General features: G+C 46.4%; 3 protein-coding genes across 3 annotated transcripts; 2 read left to right on the forward strand and 1 right to left on the reverse strand.

The window, feature by feature from the left end:
• The first annotated feature begins 749 nt into the window (after positions 1 to 749).
• LOC133912264 (protein PMR5-like) lies at positions 750 to 3,007 on the forward strand. The gene is made up of 5 exons (XM_062354922.1): positions 750 to 1,499; positions 1,589 to 1,760; positions 1,844 to 2,022; positions 2,102 to 2,260; positions 2,456 to 3,007. The coding sequence occupies exons 1-5, from the start codon at positions 1,171 to 1,173 to the stop codon at positions 2,784 to 2,786; spliced, it is 1,170 nt and encodes a 389-aa protein (XP_062210906.1). The 5' UTR covers positions 750 to 1,170; the 3' UTR covers positions 2,787 to 3,007.
• Positions 3,008 to 4,572: 1,565 nt separating this feature from the next.
• Positions 4,573 to 11,003, forward strand: LOC133912266 (probable xylan O-acetyltransferase 8). The gene is made up of 6 exons (XM_062354925.1): positions 4,573 to 4,914; positions 5,067 to 5,364; positions 9,902 to 10,073; positions 10,160 to 10,359; positions 10,429 to 10,581; positions 10,670 to 11,003. Exons 1-6 carry the CDS (start codon positions 4,791 to 4,793, stop codon positions 11,001 to 11,003), a joined length of 1,281 nt encoding a protein of 426 aa, XP_062210909.1. The 5' UTR covers positions 4,573 to 4,790.
• Positions 11,004 to 11,054: 51 nt separating this feature from the next.
• On the reverse strand, positions 11,055 to 14,783 carry LOC133912265 (asparagine synthetase [glutamine-hydrolyzing] 1-like). Its single transcript, XM_062354923.1, has 13 exons — positions 14,611 to 14,783; positions 14,100 to 14,238; positions 13,904 to 14,002; positions 13,641 to 13,782; positions 13,258 to 13,448; positions 13,011 to 13,172; positions 12,847 to 12,927; positions 12,448 to 12,669; positions 12,206 to 12,340; positions 12,029 to 12,109; positions 11,835 to 11,921; positions 11,635 to 11,742; positions 11,055 to 11,545 (listed from the first exon to the last, which is right to left on the reverse strand). Exons 1-13 carry the CDS (start codon positions 14,688 to 14,690, stop codon positions 11,300 to 11,302), a joined length of 1,773 nt encoding a protein of 590 aa, XP_062210907.1. The 5' UTR covers positions 14,691 to 14,783; the 3' UTR covers positions 11,055 to 11,299.
• Between the last annotated feature and the right edge of the window lie 5,714 nt (positions 14,784 to 20,497).

Below are 20,497 nucleotides of genomic sequence, written 5' to 3' on the forward strand. Positions count from 1 at the left end.
CGTTGGAAGGGCTTGCAAGGGTAAACCGCAAAATATTGTACTAGTTTAAAAAGTTTGGCTTGTTCTAGTGTATCCGAGACTCCAAGTATGGTTAATAGGGGCCTCCAGATTACCTCTATGCCTGTTGTACTTCTCAAATAATTTTGAAAGAACAATGGACGGACCCATTTGAAGCAGATTTTGATGGAATTGGGATCAGAGATTTTATAAAGTTGTGGATGGAGGAGATAAGCAGATAGCCCATCCATTTTCCTGCCTGCCGCAAGAAAAGCACAGATGTCCTTATCGCCTTTGTAAAATATAGCATATGTTCTATCTTCCTCATGAAGACATACCCTTAAAGGAAGAATCAAAATAGTGTGACCCCTCTTTATTCTCCAAAATCAGAAGACTAACTTGTCACTTGTTACAGGTGCCCCGGTAGAATCAAGAAGCTCGTCGATCAATCGTTACTGCGGTTAGTGGCTCGTGCTCGGCATTGTTACCGCGCCAACACCAGTCACCAGTACGGCCATAGCAGGACAAAGGAATAAGCAACAATATCCTCTCTGTTTCGGCCAGTCCCCGATCCGGCATCCAACATGTGTACCCCTATCAACCTCGATCCAGCCTAACATGTCTTACACGCTACTGATTTTTCCTTTTGCAGGCGTGCATATATGCCAGATTTGCCAGGCTGATCGCGTCCTGTTTTTGAAGCTCTCAGACATGCTGTCTCGAACAGACAGAACTATCATAACCAAAGCCGAGTGCGAACGTCAAGATTCCATTTCTACGAACGCACGAATTCCAAGGCTGAAAATCTTTCCATATACCAAAGACGGCGTACTCCAAAGGGCAAACCGGCAAAGGCAACGAATCCATAGATTCCATACCAGTCGCACAAACTACTACGATCATAAGATGATCTCCAACCCCTCACGTGAACTCCAATCGATTGATCGGCAACTCTGCCCTCAGATGCACACTTCCTACTGGATCGGCTTCGTGATAATGCTTTCCTGTCCACAAGCCGCTTGATTCCTCGCACAGCAGGATAATTAGCGCAGCTAAATTGCTTGCAATAGCGGCGGATTACTCGTAGCTGGCCTCGTGATCGATTGATTGATCAGTGGTATAAAGGAGCCATCAAAGAGGTGCCTTTGCTCCACCTTTCCTTCCCTTCTCGCCATGATGCTACCGTTCTGCTGGAAGAGTGCCGTCCTTGCCGCCGTTGCGTTGTCTTCCTCCGTCCTCCTGCTCCACGCCTTCTCGCTGCCCGCCTCCGCGCTCGCCGTCGGGCTCGCGGCGCGCCACCGGCGCGACGCCACGTCCGGCCTGGCGGCCTGTGACGTCTTCAGCGGCAGATGGGTCCTCGACGGCGACTCGGTGGCGGCAGCGTCGTACACCGGGTACAACTGCCCGGTCATCGACGCGGAGTTCAACTGCCAGCTCTACGGCCGGCCGGACTCCGAGTACCTCCGGTACCGGTGGAAGCCGGCCGGCTGCGAGCTACCAAGGTGCGTACCGTACGTGAGCGTGGCCCATGCCATGAAACCATGGCGCTCGCCATGTCGTGCGTGCATGCTTAAATTGGTAATTCTACTAGGTTCAATGGAGCGGACTTCTTGACGCGGATGAAGGGGAAGACGGTGATGTTCGTGGGGGACTCGCTGGGCCGCAACCAGTGGGAGTCGCTCATCTGCCTGCTGCACGCCGCCGCGCCGCAGTCGCCGGCGCAGCTCGTCTCGGAGGACCCTCTCTACACCTACAAGTTCCTGGTATGTATTTACGTGCGCAATTACGTCAAAAAAGTTTCATCACTTACATTCGTATCCATCTGTTCTTGCATTGGTACGAGCAGGAGTACGAGGTGACGGTATCCTTCTACCGCTCGCCGTACCTGGTGGACATCGACGTGGTTCAGGGGAAACGGGTGCTGATGCTGGACGACATCTCCGAGAACGCCGAGGCGTGGCGCGACGCCGACGTGCTCTCCTTCAACTCCGGCCACTGGTGGACGCACACCGGCGCGCTGCAGGGGTACGCACATTCGTGTTAATTCCTCCGGTTTGTAGAATTGATTCTTGTCAATGTGCTCTGAGAATCTGCGTGCATGCAGGTGGGATTACATGGGGGAGTCCGGGCGGTACTACGAGGACATGGACCGGATGGTGGCGTTCCAGCGCGGCCTCACCACCTGGGCCAACTGGGTGGACCTCAACGTCGATCCAGCCAAGACCCGTGTCTTCTTACAATCCATGTCGCCCACTCACTACAGGTAAGCTCTGGCTATCTGTGCACCGGCCTCGTTCACTCACCCGTGACTCCATGACTCCGTGACCCATCTCTCTCTGAGCACTCCACACTCCCTGTCCGACCCTCGGAAGCACGTGCAGGCACGTGTGCGCGCGTGCCGTTTTTGGCATCCAATTGATCAATTTGTTTTGGGCTTTATTTCCATGGGCTCGATCAGTTCGAAGGAGTGGCCCAACCCAGTGTCCAAGAACTGCTACGGCGAGACGGCACCGGTCACTGGGCTCAACACGACCAGTCAGGCCTCGGGCCAGGACCAGGCGATCCAGGGCGTGCTGCGGGGCATGAAGAGCCCGGTCCGTCTACTCGACATCTCGGCGCTCTCGGCGCTGCGCAAGGACGCGCACCCGTCGGTGTACAGCGGCGACCTCTCGCCGGCGCAGCGCGCCAACCCCGGCGCCAGCGGCTCGGTGGACTGCAGCCACTGGTGCCTCCCCGGCCTCCCGGACACCTGGAACCAGCTCTTCTACACCCTGCTCTTCTACAAATAGTAGTGATACAACGATTCATTCACCATTCAGATAGCTAGCTATATTGTTGCACTGCCTATTTATTTGTTTTCTTTTCGGTGCGTGTAAACTGCCTCTAGTGTGACGTGGTGATCGTAGGCGTAGCGTATATAAGTGGCTGGGAAGAATGTGTATGCCTGTTGATCTTGCAATGACAAATTGCGGAACGCACGTTTACACTTAATGATTTTAATTGTTGCAAATGCTGGATTAGCTTGTGATAAATGTGATTCTGGTAATCAAAGAACGTCATATACGCACTACTCCTACAACTTTTATAGTTACCGGTGATCATCGAGGAGTTGGCATATTTTTTTATGGCTGCAGTAGTGGGTGCAGGTGTTAACATGACAATTTTTGGGTGCTTCTTTTGTTACCGACAGGGAGTACTTGTTTTGTTAGCTTTAGTGATTAGTGGTTGCCTTGGGTTTGAAGCTATTCCGTACCAAGTGTGCACAGATTCTTGCGGTTAGCGTTGTTTATGCCATCATCCATGGGCTGAATTTCTGTTGCAGGAGTAACAAAAGGCAAATGATTTCTTTGATTAGGTGCCGGGCAGTTCTAATTTCTTTGTCGTGATCATCCATTACTTGCAGTGGAAGTATTATTCATGTGCAATATTGTCCTAGGTTTCCATAATTCTCTCAACTTACCTCTCGTTGAAGTGCAGTGTGACTGGCATCATTTCAAGAATCTCGCCAGCAATTGGCCGGCCAACATAGTCCCATCAAGTATATACCTGCACCCATTTCACCTCTGACATGTCAAGATCAAGTTATTCAGTGTTCTGATGCACGACACATGTTCTCTAGCGTTTAAGATTCTTGAAGAAAATGAAAATGGATGCATGTAGCGAATTTCATGCGAATGGCTATATGGCAGGTGTGCATAATCTGGTGAGAATTGCAGATTGGCAACCTAAGCACTAGTTTCTCCAGATTGATGGTTCTAATGATGAACGCGAACTGCTTGCCACTTTGCCAGTGAAGTGTTGTTGTCCGGACTTTGGTTTGCCAACAATCCCATAACATTAAAGAAATACTTACGACGTAATGCAATGCACCATCTGTCATATTATAATTAATGCTCCATAAGATCGATAGAATATAAAATGGGGCCTCTCAGTAAAGCATCGAAACAAACAGCATAACCAATAAACTGGTCAAACATCTTATCAAAACTCAAAACTACATGTATTCTTTTCTATCTCCTGCTCATGCATGTTGCAACTGTCAGTCATGTTTACAGATAACACACTGTACTTTTTGAGAAACCTTTGCCTTGCTCTGAAATTGGGATCTAAGAAAATGAGTAAGCTCTCAGTTAACATAAGCTCAACGAAGTGTACAAAAAGACAACATGTTAATTACTACTGGTTAGCCTGCACAGGACAGATGACGCTACCCAAATTCGGGAGAGTATATGTTGCCTTCCATAGCGAGTTGAACAATGATACAGTTCAAATGAACGATCATACATTCATACTACTGTATGAGTGCATGCATGATTCGATGAGCTGATCAGCTGCAGCTTTCACAGCATTCCATCTTGAAATGATCGATGCTTCCCACTGCAAAAGGCAGACACCCAGACCCCCAATCGGCAGTTCCTGATGCAAGTGTGGAGCACACAATTTGTTGGAACAGTATCTAGCTTTTGCACTTTGTTCTTTTGAATGGATACCCATGGAGCCTAGGCTATAGCACTTTAGACAACAAGTGAAAAAAGATGCTCAGATTGGCTGCCTCAGCTGAACCCCCAAACGTTGCTTTTGCTTCACTCCTACTCAAGTTAGTAGACCAAACAGTTAAAATCAAGTGCCAAATGCACCTGCCCTGTCCCCACAGTGCAGTCATATGATTCCCTCCCTGACTATATGTTCTCTGCAACTGCATGCACTGCTACTACTAAAAATAGCTGCAGCATCTCACTCTGCTGCAATCTGCAACAAGCTTTGCTGCCGGCCTGCATGCACGTAGGTACTTCATGGTCCAGGTACCAGCGATGAAGCGGGTGAAGGGGCGGGCCCCGCTGTCAGTGGTGGTGGCGATCATCGGCGGCCTGGCTCTGGCGGGCATCATCTTCACCGAGGACGTCCGCTCACTCACTGGTACACGAGTATATACAAGTAGTACTAACGCTTCTAGTCCAGCTGCAGTGCGGTACTGAACTGCGTTGCGTTGCACTTGCGCCTGTGCCTAGCGTCATCTGCGCTCTGTGTAACGATGTATGCTTTTGAACTTTAAATGGTGCTCTCCTCAGATATCATGGAGAAGAAGAAGGGTAAGGAGAAGGGGAGGACGTCTCTACCAGCCGTGACGAGGTCGACGTTGACGCGACCGGGCGAGAAGGTGACGCCGCCGCCGGCGAAGATGGCGTTCGACCCGAGCAGGTGCAGCGTGACGGAGGGGTACTGGGCGTACAACAGGTCCAAGAAGCTGCCTTACACGGACCAGACGTGCCCGTACATCGACAGGCAGGACTCCTGCCAGAGGAACGGCAGGCCGGACAGTGACTACCTGTACTGGGATTGGCACCTCGACGACTGCAGTCTCCCAAGGTCAGCACTCAGTTCTCAGTCGTGCTTTCAGTTCCAAGCAGCGGCGGACCTATAATTTTTGTGTCGGTGTGCACTCTAACATTTTATAAGACTGCAAATTCAATACAGGAGTATAAAATTTGCCAAAAATACAATATAAATGTATTTAAAAGTATTATTACATCGTAAGTGCAATAAATAAGTTTGAAATTTACAAAAAATACACATAAATAGTCAAAATATAAAATAAACTATTACATAGATTCATGTTAAAACAAAACATTACACTGACAATGGCATCATTCCCTCATAACACCATCTTGGATGGCATCGTTTCCCTCATTAGCATCTCTTAGCCGCTGACGATGTGACCGAAGCAGGAGCAAGCACACAAACTATATGATCCATGTTGCGGCAAAGTTTGCATCAGCCATGATGTGATCTTTGAAGAGAACAAGAGCTGGAATTGGAGTTAACTAGCTGCATGTGGCCATTGTACGATGCGATTTCGTAACATTCATCAGAGCAACAAGAAAAATAATGATGATGAAATAAGCAACGAATTTCCCAGCCCGTCTTTATTTCACCCTATGGGCCATCAGTTCCTACCTGCAAGCCCACGCGCGTTCTTGACGGTTTCTCCCCGCCAGCCCGCACGCATTCTCACCAGCCCAGGAACATCCTCCCCCGGCCCCGCGTGCGTCTTTCCCGTCGGTCCATGCGCGTTTTCCCATCAGGCACTGGGGCTGGCCCGTGCGCATGCCCTCCTCCTCGCCGGCCTGCGCACGTCTTGCCTCCTCCTTCTGGGCTGGCCCACGTCCGACCGCGCGTCCGCCTCACAGGCCGGCATGCGCCTCCCTTTTCTTTTCTCTCTGCAGCGCAGGACCAGGCACCGGTCTCAGCTTCAACCTCCTGCCGTTGTTCTCCCTAAGACCGAAACAAACTAACCCAAAAATCCCCTAAAATGCAGGGTAGTCCTGGCCTACATGGACTACCCTGTCACCGCCTATGGTTCCAAGGGCGTTCAATTGTTCATCGAGTAGTGAAATGTAAGCCGGCAAATTAGCATCTTAGTTAGCTAGGCACGGGGCATTAACAATGCAATTAATGGGCTGCGTTTCTAGCTTTGTTTTCCTGCTCAATTATAGTATATATTTCGGGTGAAAATGATTTTTAGGGAATAAAAAATAACAGATTGAACAATGTCATCTTAGAATACAGAGACCGGGATAATCTTATTCTTTTATTAAAAAACAGATTAAACGATGTACTGGTAGCATATAATTTCTGAAGATAATTTTTAGGGAATTAAAAATAACAGATTAAATGATGCCATCTTAGAATACAGAGGCTGAGATAATCTTATTCTTTTATTAAAAAATAGATTAAACGATGTACTAGTAGTATATAATTTTCTGACCGAATATATCTTTTTCGTGAATACTAACTTAACACATTTGACTTTGTTTCGACTTATGTATTGGATCTTATGGGTGACGCTAGTGGGTTTCTATGAATAAGTGGCCTGAATTTGACCTTACAATTGGGTTCTTATTAAAGCATGGAAAAATTCATTCTGTCTTCTTCAACTATTGTGCATGCATTAACCCTCTCAACTCGTCAAAATATTCCTTATCTCACTCAAAGGTGGTTTTGCTCCTAGGTGAGGTTGATTTGTCAATGATTTTGACACGTGGACTGGTTTTTAACTGATGTAGCAAAACAGTCATCAAACATTGCAGTGGGACCCACTCGCCAGTCTCCTATCTTCGTCGTCTTCCTCCTCTAGTCAAATGATCGACGTTTGGTAAGTGGCCATTTCCCCGTCATGCCCATGGCATCAGCTACAACCAGAGCTCGCCGAACCCATGGACTACGTTGCATTTCAAGATCACTTCGCCCATGGCTGCTACCCCAACCTGAGTTCATCGTGCCCATAGCCGACACTACATTTTGACCTCTCGCTGCGCCCATGGCCATCGGCCTCATCGCCCAAATCTGACACCCCACAGTACAGCGTAGAGAGGCAACAGCAGGAGAAGGAACAGCCGACCGGCTCCAGCCACGCACTATGCGCCATCTCGAATCTCGCCGAAGTACGGCCTTCCTGGCTGGAATCGACCGGTCACAAGCCATTTCGCACGACGAGCTCCTCCACAACCTCGTCTTCCTCGCCATCTTTAACTCCTACATCGGATTCAAGATGCCGCACCTAGTCAAGTGGCTCGACCGCGGCGGCTCGGAGCTGCCCGTCCGACGAGGTCTGCGCCGTCGTGAATAACTGAATACTGACCGAATACAATTTTTTCGTGAATACTGACCGAATAGATTTGATTATCCTGTGATCAAGGCACGAAGCTAATGCAAAGAGGTTAAACAAACTCACTGTCACAGGCGCTTATATTAAACAAATTTGTAGCTTTAGGCCATCGGCAAAAGCAATTGCTTATACTAACACTGATGAAGATTCAGTGTTTCACCTCTCTAGAAACGTTGACCTAATAATGTATAGAGAATGTGTTGATTTTGTTGCGGGTTGTGTATTAGATCTTATGGGTGATGCTGGTGGGTTACTTTGAAGAAGTGGGCCGAATTTGTTCTCACAATTAGGTTCTGATTAAAGCCTCCCGTTTCCTGGAATGGATTGGGCAACTTTCTGAGTTGTACCAAATTTCAACTTGCAGGGCGGCCCGCGCATTGTCCTCACAATTGTGTTCTTATTAAAGCCTCCTGTTTCATGCAATGAACTGAGCTTATGGGTGCAACCGGATACGGATGGGTATATTTTATCCTATATCTTATCACGTATTTTTTAAGTTAAAGCCATATACGGATAGTGTCAAATACAAATATGGATGCAGATAATCTTAGTCACGAATACAGATTGATACGAATCACATATGTTATGGTCATTTGACCATTCTACATGTCAAAAACTCAAGTACATTAGCGGTTCAACATGTAAATTAGTAATATTAGAGTCATATTTGAGTGAACTTGGAGAAGTTACTAGTACCTAATATGCTGGTTGAAACTTCTTCTAATTATTTAGACACATTAACGATTTTAAATAAAAAAGTCCTAACTTTAAAGTTGTAGATCTCGCCAATAGCTACAATTTTTATATAAGATTCGTCTACATCCAATTCCGTATGAAAAAAGTTACAATCTCTAGAAGGTAGACTCGGATAATCTTCGGATATATTCGATTTTATTCTCGGATATCTGATATCCGACGGATACCTATCTCCCTACATTCAAATCTGATATCCGATATAACTATCCAACTTCGACTCTAATATTTGAAAAATTATCAGATATCTATTTTTTTTTCTCCGAAATGTTATACGAACCCCTTTGGACGGTCGAAAATATCTAACTCATTTACACCCCTAACTGAGCTACTTTATGAGTCATGCCAAATTGCAATTAGCGGGGTATCGTCGTGGCCTTATCATCAATTGTGCATGTATTATTGTATCATCCTAGCTTTTATCATCAATTGTGCTTTAACTTACCATCCTCTTTCTTTCTAACACTATTGTGCATGCTCCTGTTTGACATAATTCGAATTTGGATCTACCATAAAAATGTTTTCATCTGTTCGGTCACTATATCGTCTTTTTGCTCTATTTCATGTAGATTACACACTGCAATCACTTTTGTTATTCTAATTGATTATCTTTTGTTTGGGTTAGGAGGTCATGCTCTATTAACTACGTGCTCTGTAGATCACGTCTTTTCTACTTGCTTTCCTAACGTTGAGATCTTGAACTACACGGTTCAAGCCTAATATAGTGAAGCTCATATCCTCTTGTACCGTTTCACTCCAGTATCCTGCTTTGCAGATCAACGACTTTGTCTACATTTCTTGTCGTTGGCAGAGGTTGTAATTTCACCATCAGTGATCTACGGGCTATGTCTTGCTTTGTCACATAGCTGACACACCGTGACCTCATGCTACAGGTCCAATTCATTCTCTTTCGCTACTGCAGTGCGGGCAACATCGTTAGCCAACTGAACCGATAGTCCATCTATGTTGTTCGGGAGAAAGAGAGAATATGTTACAATGTTCTTTTTTCTTTGAGTAGACATTTGTTATTTCCACGATCTGGATAGGTCGGTCATCCACTTGTATTGTTTCTTTTTACACCTCTCGTATTAAGTTATATTTCTAGTTTTTTCCTATTATATTTTACATCAAAAGATCATTTAAATTGTAACTTTGAACTCTTAAATGCTTGCATGGTGCAATAAACTTATACATTAATCAAATTATGTTATTTTTTTTATCGGCACTTGACTTGATTTTTTAATAATGGCATGGGTGTGAAGCAGAGAAGTGGGTTTTTTGGGTTTATTTTTTAATTACAGCGATGGATAATTTATAAGCATATATATAGACTCTTTGTTTTCTTTATTCTCTGATTAACGTAGTAATTTTTAAGCTTAAGAGCGAATGAGAAGACTTTTTTTTGGATTTGTAATATAATACGGAGTAATAGATTCTCTACAGTTGCTAACCGGTGGGCTGAAATTGTGCGTGCGGTGCGTGCAGATTTGACCCTGTGGCCGTGCTGGAGAAGCTGCGGGGGAAGCGGATGATGTTCGTGGGTGACTCGCTGCTGCTGGGCCAGTGGCTCTCCTTCGTCTGCCTCGTCAACTCCGTCGTGCCCCACACATCCAGGTCCATGGAGCGCAGCCGCACCCTCTCCGTCTACACCGCCAAGGTAAGTAGCACAACCAACCACGACGGTGCACGTCACACGTACACCCCATGTTAAGCACGCTTAACGCCGAACGACCCACGTTGCAGGACTACAACGCGACAATCGAGTTCTACTGGGAGCCGTTCCTGGTGGAGTCCAACTCGGACCGCAACATTCGGCTGGGGGCCGACGGCCGGGTCCTGCACGTCGATGCCATCGAGGCGCACGCCAGGCACTGGAAGGGCGCCGACATCCTCATTTTTGACAGCTACGTCTGGTGGATGACCGGCAGTAGGATCAAGACAGTGTGAGTTCACCGACCCGCGTGCAGCAACTACATTCTACACACAGCCGGCGTAATCCGATGAACTTTCAGGTGGGGCTCGTTCGGGGACGACGGGTACGAGGAGCTGGACGCCTGGGTCGCGTTCCGCCTGGGCCTCAAGACATGGGCCAACTGGGTCGACTCCAACATCGATTCTAATGCCACCAGGGTCTTCTTCATGTCCATCTCCACCACGCACATGAGGCACGTGAGCATCTCTACCAACTCCATTCGTGATCCAACTAATCAATTAGTTTAACACGCATGCGCCGATGACTTGTGAAATTTTCAGGAGCGAAGATTGGGGCAGGGAGGGCGGCATCCGGTGCTACAACGAGACGTGGCCGATCATGCGGAAGGGGTACTGGGGTAGCGGCTCGGACCGGCGGATGATGGAGGTGATGTCCAGTGTGCTGGGCCGGATGAAGGTCCCCGTGACGCTGCTCAACATCACGCAGCTCACGGAGCACCGCGTCGATGCCCACGTCTCCGTGTACACCGAGACCGGCGGCGAGCTGCTCACCGACGTGCAGAGGGCCGACCCGTGGACGTACACGGATTGCATCCACTGGTGTGTGCCCGGTGTGCCGGACACCTTCAACCAAATCCTCTACGTGCATTTGTGAGTTGTGACGACTCTCAAGGAGAAGATAGACGTAAATGAGGAACAACGAGAATAATTTTAGATCGGTCCATAGCTTAATTCAAAGGTCGAGTTCAAGTCATCAATCGGCACACATGCCTCAATCGCTCGCGGTCTCGCTCGCTCACACACACACACACACAGACACATACACATACATGGACACGTATGCTAGTGACAGTACAACATATAACAAGTAGCACGTGCCACCTCACAATGAGATGGCACTTGAAATTGGTTGGCACGTCACACCTACTAGCCTCCATCTTATGCTTTAGCTTACACCGCAACCGCAACCTCGTTGCCGTTGACTTTGCCGTTCACCGTGCTGTGCCCGTTCGCCACCGCCACCCCATTGCCGTTGGCATGGTCGCCGCCGGTGTTGTTGGAGTTAGAGTCGTTGTGGGAGGAGATGAACCGGCCAGAGGGGTCGTTGGAGCCCTTCCACTGCGCCACCCACTCGATGGCTGCCGGCGTGCTGCACGCGATGCTCGGGCCCCATGGCACCGTCTCCCTCGCCGAGTCCTGCATCAAGATTCGGGCAGCGCGTCATACACGATTCCAAATAAAATAGCACGACCGTTGTAGAATCCGTCAGCATCTGGCTGAATCACCTGAGGGAAGAGCCTCTCGAATATCATCCTGTAGTAGTACGCCTCTTTGTTGATGGGCGTGTTGTCTGGGTACACTTGGGCAGCGTTCTTCATCATTTCATCGGAGACCTGAATGTTGAGGAACAGAGTGTTAACTGGCCAAATTTGGTGATTTAGGACATGCAAACTGCTGCACAACAGCTGAAACGGTTATAAATCACCTGCTGCTCTGTGAAAGCCTTGAGGCCATCGATCCAGTTGTACCCAACACCATCACTGAACTGCTCTTTCTGCCTGTACAGAATATGCTGCGGATAGGAAAAAAATTGATTCAGTCTTAGCTCAGAATATGAACAGAGAGCAAGCAGGGGCAGGGCATATCAGAAAGGGAAGCTCCAGAAACTGGTGCTGGTACCTTTGGCAGGTAAGGCTGCTCCTCGTCGTCGAACGCCTTCCTCAGAACCCACTTCTCCATGCGCCCCAGTTTAGGGTCGTACTGCATGCGCAACCAGTAAGCATCAGCAAACTCAGAGCAACAAAAATGAAGTTGAAACGGACATTTCTTCTTGACGGTGCCAGAGTTGAAACATACCATTTTCGATTCAGGGTCCATGCTCATTGCGACGTTGATGAACTCCTTGTCGAGGAACGGCACGCGGACCTCCAGCCCCCAGGCTGAGGTCGACTTGTTGGCGCGCAAGCAGTCGTACTGGTGCAGCGCTTTCACCTGCGGATTATGTCGGAATCAGGAACAGTTTTGCGCCAAATACAAAAGGAATTGACAGGTGGTGTTCAGTGATCGTTCGGTGCTAGTGTGACCGAGTGTATAGATACCTTGCGGCACGTTTCCTTGTGGAACTCGTCTTTGTTTGGTGCGAAGTGGAAGTAGAGGTAGCCGCCGAGAAGCTCGTCCGAGCCTTCCCCTGACAGCACCATCTTCACCCCAAGCGACTTGATCTTGCGCGCCATCAGGAACATCGGCGTGCTAGCCCGTATCGTCGTCACGTCGTACGTCTCGTCGTGATAGATGACTTCCTCGATCGCGTCAATACCGTCCTAGGAGAGAAAGGCCAAATGATCCGTCACTCATCAGCATCCTGACCCGCCAAGTTCATGGCCGAAAGCCTTGTGACTTCAGGTTTTAGTGTCACTTCGTCTAAAAATTTGTTCGAATTTTTATGTTATGGCTGGTCTGATCAAGCCAGTCGTTGCCAGTACATTTCTGTGATTTACCTGGACGGTGAAATGGAACTCGTGATGGATGGTTCCGAGGTGGTCGGCCACCTCTCTTGCAGCCTTCAGGTCAGGGGAGTCCTGAAACGTCGAACCACAAACTCAAAACGTTAGCGCCTCATGGTTGTCGAAGAAGACAACGCTTGCAAATAATCGAGCAAAACCTCGAGGCCGACGACAAAGGAGTGGAGCTCGGTCCCGAACTTCTCCGCGGCTTCGGTCTCGATGAGGTGGCGTTTGGTCACGGAGGCGACAAGGGAGGAGTCGAGGCCGCCGGAGAGAAGAACCCCGAAGGGCACGTCAGTCATGAGCCTCTTGATAACCGCCTAGAAACGCAGTAGAGAACAAGCACATGGCCAGGTCAGTGTCAGTCACCATCTCACCAAAACAACCATGTGGTCGTACACGCACCTTCTCAAATGCCTCTCTGAGGACAAGCGGCTGGTACGGCGTCGCCGGGACCTGCTCCAGGAACCACTGCGGGTTGTACCACCGCCGGAACCCGCCGGCGGCGCTGGAGTAGAGGTGGCCCGGCGGGAAGATCTCGAACCTCACGCAGTCCTCGTTCAGCGCCTTCATCTCGGACGATATCCAGACGGAGCCTGCAGTGACATCACCCAAGGACGACAAGGAAAAGATCGATCGGTCAGCGTGTCACAGCTTCCATATGATGCTTGGCAGCCGCACTGCGAGGCTCTGAATCTGACCGCCGCACATGCGGACGGATACAGAAACGTGAACGGGTAGTGCGCAAAAAACAGGGAACCGAGCGGTTTGGCACATGCAGGACCTACCGTCGCTGCCCCACCCGATGTAGAGCGGGTTGACGCCGATGGCGTCGCGTGCCGCCATGTACGTCTTGTTGCGGGTGTCGTACAGAACGAAGGCGAACACGCCGTCCAGCTTGTCGATGAAGTTCTCGCCGTACTCCTCGTACTAGAGACGACGATGACAGCAACAAGAACAAATAAGGTCAGCATCAACTCGCAGTCTTTCGCTCATATATAGAGACGTGCAAGGCTAAATCGGTCTTTGAAACTGAAGCGATCTGTCTCACCAGAGGGATGATGACCTCGCAGTCACTGCCGGTGATGAAGGTGTGCTTGCCGGCGAACTGCTTCCGGATCTTCTTGTGGTTGTAGATCTCTCCATTGGACTAGAATCAGCAGATGACACATGGATGGATCAGAACATGCGTACGTGCGCCGGCCGTCGAAACGTGACATGATAGCTGATCGTTCAATGTTCCTTACCACCACGACGACGGTGCGGTCCTCGTTGAACAGCGGCTGGTCGCCGGACAGCGGGGAGACAACGGCGAGCCGCTGCTGCGCGAGGAAGTTGCCCTCGTGCTGGTACAGCCCCGACCAGTCGGGACCCCTGTGCTTCATCCTGCACACCACATGGATCACGTCCGCCGGTCAAAAATCAACCCAACTCGTCGTGCCAGCAACTAAAAGAGTAAACAATAACGCATAAACAGAGCTTAGGGAAAAATGAATATTCTCGTGTTCTTTTTTTATATCTGCCCTTGTTTATTATTATGATTACTACGAGCCTCCAGCAAAGAGACAAAGCGCCCAACAAGGACAAAACAACAACAGCTACCAGTCCTTGATTCCCATGGCTAGCTCTTTCCGGGAAGTTCAAGAACAGACTCAGAACCTCAAGATCACTCAAATGATGGAATCAATAACAAAACGGAGTATAGAATCGCAAGGTGTACTAATTGGAGGGTGGCAGGTTCAATGGGTGCATGCTTGCCTTCTGGAGCAGGTGAGGATGCGAGCCCTCTTGGCCTGCGACCAGTCAGCACATCCCAGGACGGCTAGGATCCCACACATGATGGCACGGAGGAGGGAGGAGAAACGCGAGCAAGCTCTGGGACAAGGCTACCGCGTGGGAGGAGGGAGCGAGACGGTGAACGCTGGCGTTTTGCTGCGGGACTAGGAAGAAGATGAGCCCTCTATTTATAGCGGGCGCGCGCGGCTCCGGGGCCTCGCGTCTGCGACCCAGCGGCGCGCTCCCTCCGACACGCGGCGGGTGCCGGTTCGGTGAGCTCCGTGCGCGGCGGGAGCTTATCCGCTCGGGATGCAGCGCGGCCGAGTCAGCGTGGGGCCCGCGCCAGCGTCAGCACCGACGCCGGCCGTCGGATCTGATCGACGGCTTGGTGCAGCGCCTGCGGCGGGCCCGGGTGGTGGGGCTAAGCGGACGGGACCCGCCGGACTCACCAATGGCCGGATGCCATTTTTTTGTTTTTTGATAAGAGGATGCCAGGTTACTTTAAGCTTCTTTTCCTTCGCGGAGATATTGTCGCGGATGATGATGCAAGCGACCGCAATTATTGTGAGCATCTTGGATATGATTAATATACCCAGAGACGTAAGCTCAGATGCGGGGGAGATTCGATGAATCCGCCAATGTAATTTCTAATCTTCAGCGCTGATAATTAGAATCCGCATTTGCCAAAATTCAAACATCCTCACTGTTTGACTTAATGAACGAAATGGAGGACAAATTATTTGTGTATCTTTTCAAGACTTCTAAACATGTTTTCTTTAGGATTTTTCATGATTTCATCGAGAAGTGGACTCCACCGAATATTTTCCCAAAATGGAGATGGGTTATCCGACGCTAGCCTCCAACATTAATAACGAAAAGAGCTATTGTAATGTGAATAGCTGGCAAGGGTGGGGGCTGGTGGAGGTCTGGAGGATGCTTGAATGAGAGTAGCCCTTGCATAATTGCTCGACGATAATGGTTAACTATACCCCGGCTCAGTATAAAGAATAGCTTCTAGTAACGAACAGAAATTAACGACCGGTGGAAGATTTTGTTCATTAGCTGCATTTTTAGGCCCATCGAGCGCTAGGTGGATCCACCCGGCGATCAAACTAATTCTCCGTGGTTAAATTAACATCGTTGTTGATATACTGAAATATATTTTTTATATTACTAGTCCATTAACCCAATCGAACAGCATACGAGACCGCAACCCTTATTCCCCAAAGCAGATTTGCGCTTAGGGCTTTCGGCGATAGTGCGCGGTGGCCTGAACCAGTGCATTCGAGGCAGCGGTGGAGGTCTACCAGCAGCGCAGCTATGGACTCGACCGTAGCCGAGGCCAATGTACAGTTGGCGAAGCCACGTACATCCTGTGATGTCAAGCGACATGCATGTTCCTCGAGGATAAAAATCAAAGCGTAGAGTAAAAATTGATGCCATATCAAATAAGAATTACTACCTAATTATTGATCTATTACATGTAGAGCTTAATGATGGTTTTAGTGAGAGCAGCACCACCTTCCTTCTTGGGATGGCTTATTTGGATCCTTCTGTCTCTGTTCTCTAACAATGACAAAATATTATCAACGGCTCACTTATATTCTCATGATTTTAAAAGTGAAAGCAAGATTAAAGAACTTAGCTGTCAACTTGATAATTTTGTTGAAAATATTTGTAATGACTCAAGACTCTCCAATTTGAAAAGGATTGATGATCTTTGCCGAAACTAGTTGAGACAAAGAAGCATATTATTTTTCCTCTAGTATTTCTTTTGGTGAAGATAACATTGATTTTATCGGTAGTGATAGCGATAGTTGAGAGAGCTTTTTGTAAAATGAAATATATCAAGTCTAATTTGTGCAATAGAATAGGTGATGATTTTTTGGTATCATTATCTGATTACCTATGTTGAAACTGATGTATTCTAGTCTATTAATGCCGATGCTATTATGCATACCTATCATGTTATGCATGAGCGCAAAGGGTTGCTGGCATAAAGGGTATTGTAATAATGTATGTCATTTTATGTTTCTATATAATCTGCCAACATAAATGTTTTATTTGTAAAGTGTAGGACCGATAATGACGACTAGAGGAGGAGGTATGAATAGGCACCTTACCAAATTCTTTCGAATCGGATGATCTTCTCCTTTGTTTCACCTAACACACCTCAAAACTTAAACAGAAACAAAATCTGAAAAGAAACAAGTTGCAATCAAGAATGTAAATAAAATCATAGCTCTCATGGTTGTATATGAACCTTGGGTTCCATTAAAACCAGTTTCACGAGTCATAGCCACAAAAGATTGCAATTTGAAGTAAGAAACACTTTGATCCAAAAGGATAAACTCAGAGGGAAGAAACTCTCCAATGTGATGATTTAGAGGTAAGAGAATTCAATATCCAATTGTGTATATTTGTACACAAATTTTATACCTATAGCAATGAGAAGAATGACTCCAAAAGGGTGGGAAACTTCAGCATAAGCGCAAAAAAAACGAAAATCTCAACCAAAATCCGAAAAACTTGCAAACTTGCAAGGGAACCAATAGAAAGAGACTAGAAGTAGATAAATACAAGCTTATGCGAGAAAATCAACTTCATTAAGCACAGAAGTCAGCTCTATTTTAGGCATATTATAAATTATATTCCTCTCACAAAAGCTCTAACCTATTACAAAAGCTAAGCCTATCATCTAATCTCCTCCAAAATCTATCACTAGGCTCTCAAATAGCTAGCTCAAGGCCCCCTTATAGCTCTACCCCTCTATTTATAGGTCTAGAGAGGTGTCTTACCCGTTAAATTTCATTGTTACTAAAATACCACTCGCTTACAATGGCCTCATACCTACCACCGGGGCATTTTAGTCATTTTTTGCTCCGTCCATCGAACGGTCGTGACAGCTGCACGACTTAGCTTCGTCTTGATGCTTGCTTTGCGATGATGCCATATGCACTCCATCCCTTCACGGTTTTGAGACCAAACCGCGAATCCACCTTGCACACTTCTCAAAACATGACTCATTATTGCTTGCTTTGACCTTAAGTAAGCATTTCGATGTCGACACATGTACTCTATCTTGCGAGACTGTCGGCAAGTCTCTCCCACTTCTGATCTCTCGGACCACCTTATCACTTGCACTGACATCCCTTTCGCTTGACTTTGTCACCACATCGTCTTCATCCTTTTTTCCATGCTTTGCTTGACTTCTATGTGCACAGCTAGGACCACCCTTGACTCCGCGTAGCCTTCTTGATCGTTCGGCACCAAACCCTACTTAGCCCTGATCATCCTGTCGTCGACTGCCAAGTTACATCCATCACATGCACAATATCAGACAAGCAAACATGCTTCTCTAATCATTATGAGTTAGTCTAGAAACCAAAATGCTCAATGGAAAGAAAATCCTACAGAAAACATGAACGCCGTATGGTCTGGCGTGCACACCTCCTGAGCGCCGAACCATCCGGTGTGTGCAAACCATCAAGCCAACAACTTCTTCAACCTCTTTGCACTAAATGCTCCAGCGTATTCTCCAGCATGCACACTTCCAATGATCATTGAAGTACATATACATGATGATCATTGCAGTACATATACATGATTATCATTGCAGTACACTTTCAACTTTGGTTAGTCATGATTATCATTGCAGTACATATACATGATCAAGCAATCCAAAAATCATCGAACCAAATTCACACAAATTTGCCAATCACTCATCACACATGAACCAATGCACATTTTCACTTGGTTTCTCAATCTCCCATTTGATGAGTGCATTGACAACTCTCAAAGCACAAATAATTTGGATTGAACAACACCAACAAGGGAAGCTCATTCAAGTGAATAAAAAACTCGAGAAATAACCAAATATGTCACTTGGCATAAGAGAGATTGCAAATGCAGAGACTTAGCCAAGAACCTCAAAAGCTCAAAAATGCACAAATGGTCCCCCTTGATGAATGCACAGAAATTTAGATTTTCTCCACATTTCATTATGTAAGATTCTTCTTTGCAGCTTAGTGCATACTTTTCTCCCCCTTTGATAATGCAAACATCAAGAATAAAATATTATATAATGTATGAACATGTAATCCTAATAAGTTTACACAAGTATACAACAAAGTATTTGCAAATGCTAGAAGTGTCAAAGGGCTATGAACAATAGAATGTGGAGCTCACAAGCGCACAAAGGCTAAAAAAGATACATTGTCACAAGAACACGAAACTATACAAACTAAACTAAAGAATTATTGACGCATTTAAGTTCATATAGAAAAATCATATTAAAAGTGACCACCGCATAAGCATCCACTCGTGCTGAGGCAATACATGCATTAGAAACTAGCAAACTTTAATCTCAAACTAGACAAACAAGCATTCATGATAATAGGCTTTGCAAACGATCACATATGAAACCAATACTTAGTTAGATCAAGTGATTAAAATTTTAACATTGAAGCATATTTCTTTGTTTTTCTTTTTATTCTCAAGTTGCCTCTTATCCAAGTGAAGTATCATGCGACTGGATATGGCAAATACCTCAAGGCCTCAAGACAATCGTATTGGATTATATTTTAGCACAATTTGGTTTCTCATAATTATTCTAATTTGCATACATTATCAAGTGTTCACATGATCAAGTCAAGTAGTGCCGTTGCAATACAATGAACACATGTTCTCCCAAGGTTCTATGATGAACTAAATATTTGACAAAGACAGAAAATATAGTGCATTATTCTCAAATCCACTATCTTTAATCAAGAAACCTAGAACAAGATATTCATCAAACTAGCCTTAATACAAGCATTGATTACGCCAAAGCAATTATGAACATGGTGATAAAAAATGTAGTATTTCATAGTCTACATGATTCGTAAAATTGCTAAATTTCATCTTTAGAAAAGCTAGCTTGCTTGAAATGTTTCATGTCAAAGCATCAAGATGAGCCTAAGATTAAAAGCTTGTTCCGCACAGCTACTCAACTTAGTCCAAATTCAAGTGTAGCAATAAAAAATACTAAAGATATACAAGTCAAAGTTCAACTACTATAATTATCTTATAACATGATATTCAAAGCAAATGCAACAAAAATAAAATAAAGTATGTATAAGAACAACTCCCTTCACGCAATGCTATAGGGATGGCACACTCCAAGCTCTCCTCTTAAATAGACAAATCTTGTTGTATCTAGAGACTTGGTAAAGATATCAGCTAGCTGGTGTTAAGTATCTATGTAGCTCAACTTAATACATCCCTTCTCATTGTGGTCTCGTAAGAAATGTAATCTCACATCTATGTGTTTGGTTCTGGATTGTTGAACTAGGTTATTTTCAAGGCTTATGGCACTGGTGTTGTCAAAAAAAGTGGCACACTTTTGAAATCTAACCTATAGTCTCTCAAAGTAGCAAATATCCACAAAATCTATGAGCAACAACTAGTAGCAGCTGTATATTCAACTTCAACAGTAGACTGCGCAACGCTAGACTGCTTGCAAGAAGATCAGCACATAAGAGAAGTACCTAATAAATGACAAGTACTGGAGGTACTCTTCCTGTCAATTCTATAGCCAGCAAAATCCGCATCCGAAAAACCTTGAAGAGAAAGAGAAGAAGAGGTAGAAAACCAAATGCCATACTCTAGAGTGTGCTTGAGGTACCTTAGAATATGTTTCATCGCTTGGTGGTGAGACATCCTTGGTGATGCCTGGAAGCGAGCAGACAAATTTCCATATTCCCGAAATACCTCTCACTCACAATAGCCTCCTACCTACCACCAGGGCATTTTGGTCCATTTTACGCTCTGTCCATCGAAAGGCTATGACACTTTCATGACTTAGCTTCGTCTCAACGCTTGCTTTACG

The sequence above is a fragment of the Phragmites australis genome, chromosome 3 (assembly GCF_958298935.1).
Source record: "Phragmites australis chromosome 3, lpPhrAust1.1, whole genome shotgun sequence".
NCBI lineage: Eukaryota > Viridiplantae > Streptophyta > Magnoliopsida > Poales > Poaceae > Phragmites > Phragmites australis.

Coding starts and splice junctions, on each gene's coding strand:
- LOC133912265 (XM_062354923.1), bottom strand. CDS start 14,690: ATGTGTGGGATCCTAGCCGTCCTGGGATGTGCTGACTGGTCGCAGGCC. Junction 13,449..13,640: donor CATCGGGTGGGGCAGCGACG/GTAGGTCCTGCA, acceptor ATGTCACTGCAG/GCTCCGTCTGGATATCGTCC. Junction 11,922..12,028: donor AGCAGCCTTACCTGCCAAAG/GTACCAGCACCA, acceptor TCCTATCCGCAG/CATATTCTGTACAGGCAGAA.
- LOC133912266 (XM_062354925.1), top strand. CDS start 4,791: ATGGTCCAGGTACCAGCGATGAAGCGGGTGAAGGGGCGGGCCCCGCTG. Junction 4,915..5,066: donor GGACGTCCGCTCACTCACTG/GTACACGAGTAT, acceptor TGCTCTCCTCAG/ATATCATGGAGAAGAAGAAG. Junction 5,365..9,901: donor GACGACTGCAGTCTCCCAAG/GTCAGCACTCAG, acceptor CGGTGCGTGCAG/ATTTGACCCTGTGGCCGTGC.
- LOC133912264 (XM_062354922.1), top strand. CDS start 1,171: ATGATGCTACCGTTCTGCTGGAAGAGTGCCGTCCTTGCCGCCGTTGCG. Junction 1,761..1,843: donor TCTACACCTACAAGTTCCTG/GTATGTATTTAC, acceptor TGGTACGAGCAG/GAGTACGAGGTGACGGTATC. Junction 2,261..2,455: donor ATGTCGCCCACTCACTACAG/GTAAGCTCTGGC, acceptor GGGCTCGATCAG/TTCGAAGGAGTGGCCCAACC.